General features: G+C 39.8%; 1 protein-coding gene across 1 annotated transcript; it reads left to right on the top strand.

Moving 5' to 3' along the window:
• Nucleotides 1–4,913: 4,913 nt before the first annotated feature.
• LOC113708315 (uncharacterized) lies at nucleotides 4,914–7,262 on the top strand. The gene has a single exon (XM_027230777.1). The coding sequence runs from the start codon at nucleotides 4,914–4,916 to the stop codon at nucleotides 7,260–7,262; it is 2,349 nt and encodes a 782-aa protein (XP_027086578.1).
• Nucleotides 7,263–11,677: the final 4,415 nt, after the last annotated feature.

Genomic DNA, 11,677 nt, shown 5'->3' with positions numbered 1-11,677 from the left:
TTTATTTGTTGCATGTACACGGCTAATTGAATTCTTCCTCAAGACAAGATTTCCTACTTTATATCTCTTTTGCCGAAGTTTAGTGTTATAGAGCTACTTGTTCTTTATACTTAGCCATTCTTATTATGGCTTTCCCCTCTTTTACTCAAACATATCCAGGTTATATCTCATTTCTTTATTATTGAGTTTCAAAATGAAATTTTGGAGTCTAGATAGGGAAAAGTCCACGTCTGCTAGTACAATTGCTTCTGCCTCATAAGTTAGTGCAATCAGAGTTTCTTGAATTGCTGTTCTCAGTTTGGAAGGTCCATAGGATACTCGGTAGTTCATCTATCCATATCGACCTCGCTTGCTCCATTCTAATTTTCAACCCGTGTAGAATTATCCTATTCATATTTTCACCTACCAATCGACGTGAAATTCTATTTTATTTTCAGCTCTTCACACCACTCCTTAAAGGAATTCTCCGTGTACTTCCTTTTATCCGAGATCCACACGTGATATCCCAAAGCCACACACTTTCTCCCTATTATGAAACTCAAGTGTTCAGCCTCTATCCACTTAGTGAAATAGTCTATGTCCACGACCAAATATTCATAGCTTTTTGGGAGGAAAGGGTCTAAGTAGATCTATTTCCTATTGAGCAAAAAGCCAAGGGCATTGACTAAGAGATTATCTCCTGAGTAGGCTAATGATAAACTCACTACAAGAAAATAGGTCATCAGTGATAGCATAGAATTGTCACAGAATAGTAAAAAATCGTCACAAATGATAATTATTGAAAAGGTCATCACTATACCTCCATCAGTAAAAGTAAGCAGTGACGACCATAAAAGTCGTCAATGAAATATCATTTTTAGTGACGACATTATGGACCCAGTTTTATTGACAACTTGAACCTATTGTCAGAAGTATCTGGATACGGGTCGTCACTGAAAATTGGTGATGGTTGTCACTTATATTGTCATGTTACCGACAGCAATTTTTGTCAATAATATGATTTGATGCTAATGACGACATTATGTTGCGTAAGAGGAAGTTCCTTTTGCTAGATAGGTGTTTCTTTTGTGACAACTTAATTTGTCAATGAAAATTTTCAATTAATTTTTTTCATTGCCAACAGTACTCATGATAAAATAAAAAGAAACAATATATCTTGACATGTTAACAAATAAAATAAATAGCTGCATGAGAAGCTGCATGCCAATATACCACAAATTATCTTCAAATGTCATATAAGTTCTACATCGCAAAACAAATGTTTCGATAAGGGGTCTAGGCATCCCAAATTTTACATCAAAATAAAGTAGTTTTACAAAAGGCTATTGAAATAAAGAAGTAGAAAACTCGTAAGTGAGCTGCATAGAAAAAAGACATTTTCCATCTCCAATGTTGGTCAATCAAAGCCATAGACTCAAGTGTTGGGAATTTTAGTATTATTCACTGATCTTCCAAAAAGGTTGAATGAACAGCCTTTTTCTGCATTAAAGAAGAAAAATAAGTAGTAAATATGGAGACGAGCAAAACATTACAGTAAAAGTAACTTTGATTAGCTTTTTAGACCTTTACTTACTTGACATAATTGAATGTAAAATAATAAAGGGAAAGCACAAAAGATCCTTGAAAAGGTTGGCTACAAAATGCAAAATTTCTGTTCACAAAAGAAATTGGATCTATTTCATTTTCCTTTCTTAAAGGGTAAAACAGTGAGTTACAGATAGCACCATAGGACGGGAGTACGCCAACAACGGCTTGGGTGATCGAGGAGGTGAGGATCGCGTGCAAGCTCCAAGCGGATCCATTACTAAGGCTCGCGCAAAAAGACTTCGTGAGCAACTCAATGTACTTGTTCAGACCATACACAAGTCCTTTGAGAGATTCATACACCCTAGTGAAGGTGATCGAGGTCCGGTATTGAGCATTGAAACTATACACGAACTTTAGGGTTTTGCCAAACCCTAGTTTCCATTTTAGTAGTTCGTTTATTTCCTCAATAGTTTGATTAGCTTGAATAATTGGCTAAAATGCATGTTGCACATAAAATCGCCAAGGGTAGGATTGCTATTTTGTTCATCATTATTTGTTAGGGTGGGCTGCCTAAGAAGGAAAGCCCGCATGAGGCCCTATCCGTCGAGGGTTGAGCCCGTAGCTTCCGTTTCTGTTTCCGTCACGTATTAGGGCCCATATCAGCCGCACCTTTTCCTTACTAGATTAGGGTTTTTACATGTAGCCTATATAAGGCACCACATTACGTCATTAAAAGGGGTAGACATTTTTTATCATAAAAACCTAGTGTGAGAATTTTCTCCATAGCTTTCGAGCAACCCTTGAACAACTTAGAGTTTTACTCTAGTGTTCTTGTTTGACTTATCAATTCAAGAACCACACTTGAATTGTGGCGCCTTCTACACTTGCCTGAGGTTCGCTAATTCGTTTGATTACGGGTTGAGATAATATCAACAAGTTCGTAGTCACGGGGATTAGAGGGGTCGTAGGGTTTCCGCTGCTACCGTTTCTTGCGTTCGAAGTCAAATCCAACAAGTGATCTTGGGTCGCGAATCTTCTCACCAACGAGATTCATATCAGCTGATATCAGAGCTAGCTTGTTGGTAACATCGTTTATCCCTCTTTTGTGTCTTAATTCGTACCTTCTGTATCTGTCTCGTTAGTTAAATTCTGTCCGCAAGTTTCCTTGTTATCAAATTCTGGTCGCCGTGTTTGGAGTCTGTTCTTAGTATCGCGTCCTTATTGCTGTTTCTATTGGGTCTTGCGTGTTACAATCTGGTCATGTATTGTTGATTGTTCCACCGTCTATGTCCAGTAAATTGAGGTGTCAGCCAGTGTTGATCATTGTGCCAAAGACGAACAACAAAGCATTGAGTCATTTAGATTTCGGTCTTGCCGCACTTAACATTATCCCTTGCATGGCCCAATCTGACCGAATTGTCTCTTAATTGTTGTGCATGTCTCTTGTTCAACATCTTGTTGTTGTCGTCAGTAAGTCCCAACCTGAGTCAAAAAAAAAAAAGTCAGTAGCTAATCCTTTTTCCTTGTCTCCCCGTAGCTGTCCGCAATTTCCAGTTTGTGTGCATCGTGTCTTGCGTTAGTTTTCAGGTTGTATCACCAAGTTTTGTGCCTAGTTGTTCACTATTGTTGCTCAGACTCGTTGTCCATTGCTGTGATTGGGTCCTGCTCAGAAAACAAGAATATATATATATATATAGAACCAGCCGCTAGTCTTATTCTTTGTAAAAAAATTCTGCCCGTCAGTGTTTTGGTGTCTTTCTTGTGCCGTTTTAATTTCTGGAAATTCTGGGAATTATTTGTGTTATTCTTAGGCTATTTGTTTGGTAGTTACACCGTTTGGGTTTAAAGAAAAAAAAAACAAAAAGAGAAGAAGAAGAAATCTGTCCATTCTTTCTTGCTGAGTTTTGGTAGTTTCCAAAATCTGTTCGTTCTTTCTTGTTGAGTTTTTAGTTGTTTCCAAATCTGTTCATGTCATTTTTCTTCGTGTTGCTTATCATCTAGGAAAGTATTGGTACCTTGTTCTTGAAATTCTTGCATCAAATTTGCTGGTTTCACGAAGATCATGAAGGGATCCTGGATATTCTTGAAATCTGGAAATTAGCCTTGATATTCTTGAAGTTATTTGCTGGAAATTTTGGTTTGATCTTGAATTCTTGAAATTTTCTTGCGCATGACATTGAAACATACCTGAACTTTGAGCTCTAATTGTTGGGAACCAAGAATCACAACCTGCCCAAACATTAAAAATCACCAAAATAGGCCGCACCAAAGCTGCAACCAAACCTGGAAATTTGTGTGTTTGAATCGAACCAATAGTTCATCTTTTGGCTGTATAAAAAAAAAAAAAACTGTTGCAGCAGCCAATTTGATCTTGAAAGGAACAAAATAAATTGCCCATCTTGTTCCACAACCAATTAAGGGGAATCGGGTAACACCAAGCAAGAAAAAGAAAAGGCAGCTTCCTAGTCTCCAAAACCCAAAAGATTTCTAAAAGCCAAAGACTTCCAAAACTGATAGACTAACTTTTAGCCGCATCTTGTTCCCTATTTTATAGCTGCACAGTGCCTAAATTCCTGCCTATCTTTTAGCTGCATCACCTGCTATATTTTAGCAAACGGCCCAGAAAAAAAAATTCCAGCAAAGCAAAATGACCACTTTCCTTGTCGATTAGAGTTTTTTTAGTGTTGTTCTTAATTTTTTGCAGCTTTTGTGTCAATTCCTTTTCCAGTTTTATTCTTGAATATATTCTATCACTCCATTCTTAGTGTCCTAATTTTGTTTTCCAAGAAAATCTCTACTCTTACGAACCTCAAATTCAAGCGTGAACTTGATTTTTTAAGCTAAATTTGAGCACTTGAGGAGCTCTACTTTCTTCAAGGTTTTGCAAGGGGCTGTGAGAGAATATTTTGGTGAGCTTATTAGAGTGATTTGAGTGACCATATACGAGTGTGAGAGTATACACTTAGGGAGTGAAGTGAAAAAAAAAAGAGAAAAGAAGCAAAAGAAAACATTACTTTTTTTCCCCTATTTCCTTTTTCTTTGCTACTAACCCTTGCAGGTACACTTGAGACTCCATGTCTAGTGGAAACGAAGGAGTATCCCGTTCCATGAACTTTCAACAGATGATGGAGCAGATGGAAAGGCGTTTTCAACGCATGCTAGAACCCATTCAAGATGAGTTGCTGCAACTCCGAGCGTCTGGGACACCAAAAAACCTCTAAGTCCACGTGAAGGCGAAAGGACGTGGAGGAGTCATCCGATGGTTCCAATAATGATGATGAGAGTCATCCGATGGTTCCAATAATGATGATGATGATGAGGAACCTCGAATTCGACCAAGGCAAAGGAACCAGACTGGACATACCGATGTATTCAAGGGAATCAAAATGAACATCCCTGAATTCAAAGGACGGTCCAACCCCGAGGCCTTTCTAGAATGGTTATCCAAGATCGAAATGGTCTTTTCTTGCCAAAACTACACCGAGGAGCAAAAGGTACAGTTGGCAACCATGAAATTCACTGAGTACGCGGTGGTTTGGTGGGACCAAATCAAGAAGTCTAGAAGGAGAAATGGGCTTCCTGAGCTCGTTGCATGGCCCGAGTTTCTAGTCATGATGCGCACCCGCTTTGTACCTAGACATTACACTAGGGATTTGTACCACCGATTACAAACCTTAGTCCAGGGCAACCGGAGTGTGGATGAGTACCATAAGGATATAGAGATCCTGATGCTTAGAGTGGATGTACAGGAGGATCCTGAAGCCACCATGGCGAGATTCCTGAACGGGTTAAGACTCGAAATCGCTGAACGAGTAGAACTTCAACATTATATGGAGTTGCATGAGCTTGTTGACAAGGTCATTAAGGTCGAGCAAAGGCTCAAGAGGAGGGGTAACACTCGAATGACTTTCAGCAATACCGCCAACTCTACCAACCGGCCATTCCAACCACGGAATGATTCTCGGCCTTCGCGAAATGCTCCTACACCCAAGCAGAGATTCGAGGGAGGTAAGGTGGGTAATTCTAATGTGGGGAAACCACCCTCTTCGGTTCCGAAGTTTGAGGAGCCTAGGGTACACACTAGAGCTCGTGATACTCGGTGCTTCAAATGCCAAGGTAGGGTCCATATTGCTAGTCAATGTCCCAACCAAAGGACTATGATTATGATGCAACATGGCGAGATCGTGAGCGAGGATAAAGCCGAGAATGAAGGTATTCCACCTCTTGAAGGAGGTAGTGATGGTGAGTCGCCAAATGAAGAGGAACATAATGCACCCGAGGGACATTTTGGGACTACCCTAGTTGCAAGGAGAGCATTGACTGCACGTGTTAAGGAGGACGAGCTCCAACGGGAGAACATCTTCTACACCAGGTGCTTCGTCAACCAAGCACTTTGTAGTGTGATTGTCGATAGTGGGAGCTGCACAAATGTAGCTAGTTCACTCATGGTGGACAACTTGAAGCTGCCTACAAGGGATCACCCACGGCCCTACAAATTCCAATGGCTCAACAATTCTGGGGAGGTTCGAGTAACCAAACAGGTTCTTATATCCTTCCAAATTCATAAATACTCTGATGAGGTATTATGTGATGTAGTCCCTATGCAGGCTAGTCACATTATACTAGGTAGGCCATGGCAGTTTGACAGGCAGGTAACTTTTGATGGTGTGACTAATAAGTATAGCTTCTTGTACAATAGTAAGAAAGTCACCCTAGCTCCCCTTTCTCCAAAACAAGTGCATGAGGACCAATTGAAATTGCAACAAGAGTTTGAGAGGTATAGTGGAAAAAAGAAAGAAAATAAGAGAGCCGAGGCAAAAAAAGAGAGGAAAAATGCTATAGATAGCTCGGCAAGTGAGGTAAAATTCGAGGGAAAACAAATGCTCCTGATAAAAGCCAAGAAAGTGAGGAAGTTAATGAGAGATGAGCAGCCACTTCTTATGCTTGTTAGCAAAGAAGTAGCTCTGCATGTGCATGAACTTGATATTGACATACCTCTGGAGGTTAAGTCTCTTTTACAGGAATATGCTGATGACTTCCCCGAGGATGTGCCAAGTGGATTGCCGCCACTTAGAGGCATTGAGCATCAAATTGATTTCATCCCTGGGGTTTCATTGCCAAATCGACCAGGTTACAAGAGCAACTCGGAGGAGACTAAGGAGTTGCAAAGGCAAGTGGATGAGTTGCTTAGCAAAGGATGGGCATGTGAGAGCTTAAGCCCGTGTGCTGTCCCAGTCATTTTGGTGCCCAAAAAATATGGTACTTGGAGAATGTGCACCGATTGTAGAGCCGTAAATGCCATCACCGTAAAGTATCGCCACCCTATACCTCGCTTAGATGACATGCTTGATGAGTTACATGGGGCTGTGTTCTTTACCAAAATTGATCTCAAAAGGGGATACCATCAAATTAGGATTAAGGAGGGGGATGAATGGAAAACTGCCTTCAAAACTAAGTATGGATTGTATGAGTGGTTAGTGATGGTTTTTGGGCTAACTAATGCACCTAGTACCTTCATGAGGTTAATGAACCATGTTCTGCGTCAATTCTTAGGGAAATTTGTGGTAGTTTACTTTGACGATATCCTAATTTATAGCAAATCTTATGATGAACACTTAGAGCATATTAAGGCTGTTATGGATGTACTTCGAAGAGAGAAGCTCTATGCCAATCTCAAGAAGTGCAATTTTTGCACTAATGAGCTTGTGTTTCTAGGACTTGTTATAAGTGCGTAGGGAATGAAGGTGGATGACCAAAAGGTGAAAGCTATCCAAGAATGGCCAACACCAAGATCTGTGGGTGATGTTCGGAGCTTTCATGGACTTGCGAGTTTCTATAGGAGATTCGTGAGGGACTTTAGCACCATTGCTGTCCCCTTGACCGAATTGATCAACAAGAATGAGAACTTCCATTGGGAAGAATCTCAAGAACAGGCTTTTCGCGCTTTAAAGCACCAACTCACACACGCACCTGCACTTGCTTTACCTGACTTTTCTAAGACATTTGAAATTGATTGTGATGCTTCAGGTATTGGAGTTGCAGCTGTGTTGAACCAAGGTGGAAGGCCTATTGCCTACTTTAGTGAGAAACTCAATGGGGCTGCACTGAACTACTCAACTTATGATAAAGAGTTGTACGCCCTCATTCGAGCACTACAAGTGTGGTAGCACTACTTAAGACCTAAGGAATTCGTGATACATACCGATCATGAGTCCCTTAAGTACCTTAAGGCCCAACACACCTTGAGCAAGAAGCATGTAAGGTGGATTGTATTCGTGGAGTCCTTTCCGTACGTGATTAAATACAAGGCTGGGAAGTCTAATGTGGTTGCGGATGCACTCTCCTGAAGGTACTCTCTACTCACCTCCTTAGATGCTAAGTTGTTAGGGTTTGAGCTGATTAAAGAGCTCTATACCCAAGATAGTGACTTCGGTGAGCTTTACACTTCTTGCAAACACATTGGGCAAGGTAAGTTCTTCATTTCCGATGGTTACTTGTTTTGTGCCAATCGGCTTTGCATCCCACATGGATCACTCCGAGAACTCTTGGTAAGGGAATCCCACTCAGGTGGACTTATGGGACACTTTGGGGTTGATAAGACTCTTGTCATGCTGCAGGAACACTTCTATTGGCCGCACATGAGGAGACATGTTGCACGGGTGGTGGAGCGATGCTTAGCTTGTAAGAAAGCTAAATCCAAGGTACACCCGTATGGCCTTTACACCCCGTTACCTATCTCTAGTGCACCATGGATCGATATTTCTATGGATTTTATACTTGGTTTGCCTAGATCCAAGTGTGGCCATGACTCCATTTATGTGGTAGTTGATAGATTCTCTAAAATGGCACACTTCATTGCTTGTCATAAAACATGATGCATCTCATATTGCTAACTTATTCTTTAAAGAGATTGTGAGATTGCATGGCATTTCTAGGACCATTGTATCTGATAGAGATGTCAAATTTCTGAGCTTTGAAGATACTCTGGTCTAAGTTAGGCACCAATTGCTATTCTCTACTACTAGCCACCCCCAAACTGATGGTCAAACTGAGGTGGTGAATCGGACAATAGGTACCTTGTTGCATGCCATCATAAAAAAGAACTTGAAATTTTGGGAAAAGTGTTTACCTCATGTAGAGTTTGGTTATAATAGGGCTGTCCATTCTATTACTGGTTTCTCTCCATTTGAATGTGTTTATGGTTTAAATCTGCTAACACCACTTGATCTAGTGCCATTACCTAGTAATGAGCGCACACATTTAAAGGGTAAGAAACGTGCAGAGTTTGTTAAGCAACTGCATGAGAAAGTCAGGGTCAACATTGAGAGAAGAACTGCTCAATATGTCAAGCAAGCTAACAAAGGTCGCCAAAAGCTAATTTTTGAGCCCGGCGATTGGGTGTGGTTGCACATGCGCAAGGAACGTTTCCCTGTTCAAAGGAGAAACAAATTACAACCACGGGGTGATGGACCTTTTCAAGTGTTGGAGCGCATCAATGACAACGCCTACAAACTTGATCTTCCTGGTGAGTATGGAGTTAGTGCTACATTTAATGTCTCTGACTTAGCTCCTTTTGATGCAGATGACGATTTTGATTTGAGGGCAAATCCTTCTCAAGAGAAGGGGAATGATAGCACCATAGTACGGGGGTACGCCAATAACGGCTCGGGTGATCGAGGGGGTGAGGATCCTGTGCAATTCAATGTATTTGTTCAGGCCATACACAAGTCCTTTGAGGGATTCATACACTCTAGTGAAGGTGATCGAGGTCCGGTATTGAGCATTGAAGCTATACACGAATTTTAGGGTTTTGCCAAACCCTAGTTTCCATTTTAGTAGTTCGTTTATTTCCTTAATAGTTTGATTAGTTGAATAATTGGCTAAAGTGCATGTTGCACATAGAATCGCCAAGGGTAGGATTGTTATTTTGTTCATCATTATTTGTTAGAGTGGGCTGCCTAAGAAGGAAAGCCCGCATGAGGCCCTATCCGTCGAGGGTTGAGCCCGTAGCTTCCGTTTCTGTTTCCGTCACGTATTAGGGCCCATATCAGCCGCACCTTTTCCTTACTAGATTAGGGTTTTTACATGTAGCCTATATAAGGCACCACATTACGTCATTAAAAGGGGTAGACACTTTTTATCATAAAAACCTAGTGTGAGAATTTTCTCCATAGCTTTCGAGCAACCCTTGAACAACTTAGAGTTTTACTCTAGTGTTTTTGTTTGGCTTATCAATTCAAGAACCACACTTGAATTGTGGCGCCTTCTACACTTGCCTGAGGTTCGCTAATTCGTTTGATTACGGGTTGAGATAATATCAACAAGTTCATAGTCACGGGGATTAGAAGGGTCGTAGGGTTTCCGCTGCTACCGTTTCTTGCGTTCGAAGTCAAATCCAACAAGTGATCTTGGGTCGCGAATCTTCTCACCAACGAGATTCGTATCAGTTACCTTCTCTGGTAACTGGATAAATTGTTCAGGAAGATCTATTTAAGGACTCCATAATTTATTGTATGGTCAGAAAATTTCTTTCTGGTCTAGTAATATTTCCTTACCTATAATCTTGAGATCTTTGTTGAGTTTTCGACAACAAATATTCTTGGCACTCTTCTTGACTACTTGTGAACTGATTTTGGAAATGTTTTCTTCTGATGAAATGTAGCTTTTGGAACCTAGTTTCTAACCCACGAACCATTCTCAATTTTAGGTTGTATTGAGTGAGATATGGTTCAATTTCCAAACTGTGACAGAGCTGGAAAACTGGAAAACCTTTCCTTCTTGCTGGCCGACTGGTCTAGTTTGTTGTGGGATGTTTTATTTCCAAAATTTTGATGCCAATCAACCGTCAATTACTTTTTGAATGTTTAAAGGACCTTGGTTCCAAAAATGAACCGAATTGGAACTGATTTCATTGTGCAAAATGTTTGGAAAGAAAGAAAATGGTGAGATGGCAGATTTACTTTGGGAATTTCACGAACTTGGATTATTTTGTTAACTGTTCCCACATGATTTTTTGCATGAAATTTGATAGAGATGTAGTTCACATATGGAAGATTAAATGTACTAAATTTGGTGTATTTTCAATGCCATTTCGATGGCCAAATGTTACCTCAAAAATGCCTTCTCAAATCTGGAAAATGACTGGACAGGTCATGAAAGTCAACCAACTTTGGACTGATGCATATCGATATTCAAAACTCTGAATTTAGTTTCGCTTATTGTGTTTGAAACCTTGATTGGAACTTATATTTTTTTACGAATTTCATAGCATGATTCGCTTTCTGAGAATTATGCCAAGTTTCTAAATATTACCGAAAACCAAGACTGATCCTGTCTTACTTGTTTAAATCAGCAACTTTGAGCTGAAAAGTGGATGCTTTCTGTTTAGAATCTTGGAAAAATATCCTCTAGGAACTTTTAGTACTTTAGATCTAGTTTCCAACGGTACAAAGTTTTCCATTTTTGGACTTACGGGACTCGAGATACGATTTTTCAAAATAGTATCACTCTAAACTGGAAAAATTTCTGTTTTCAACCAAATTACTCCTTTAAGAACTTTCCACCAACTTTGGAAAATGCCTTCTCAAATCTGGAAAATGACTGGACAGGTCATGAAAGTCAACCAACTTTGGACTGATGCATATCGATATTCAAAACTCTGAATTTAGTTTCGCTTATTGTGTTTGAAACCTTGATTGGAACTTATATTTTCTTACAAATTTCATAGCATGATTCGCTTTCTGAGAATTATGCCAAGTTTCTAAATATTACCGAAAACCAAGACTGATCCTGTCTTACTTGTTTAAATCAGCAACTTTGAGCTGAAAAGTGGATGCTTTCTGTTTAGAATCTTGGAAAAATATCCTCTAGGAACTTTTAGTACTTTAGATCTAGTTTCCAACGGTACAAATTTTTCCATTTTTGGACTTACGGGACTCGAGATACGATTTTTCAAAATAGTATCACTCTAAACTGGAAAAATTTCTGTTTTCAACCAAATTACTCCTTTAAGAACTTTCCACTTTCCATTGTGAATGTTGGACTATTTTAAGTTTGTTTTCATGGTTTAATATAAAGGTCTCTTTGGAACTTTGAACTTTCATTTTCAATCTTGGTTTCCGAAGGTTAAACATATCTTGATGCATTTACT

Source organism: Coffea arabica, chromosome 5e (genome assembly GCF_036785885.1).
Source record: "Coffea arabica cultivar ET-39 chromosome 5e, Coffea Arabica ET-39 HiFi, whole genome shotgun sequence".
Taxonomy (NCBI): Eukaryota; Viridiplantae; Streptophyta; class Magnoliopsida; order Gentianales; family Rubiaceae; genus Coffea; species Coffea arabica.
The sequence above is the reverse complement of the archived record's forward strand: the minus strand, read 5'-3'. Positions and strand labels throughout refer to the sequence as shown.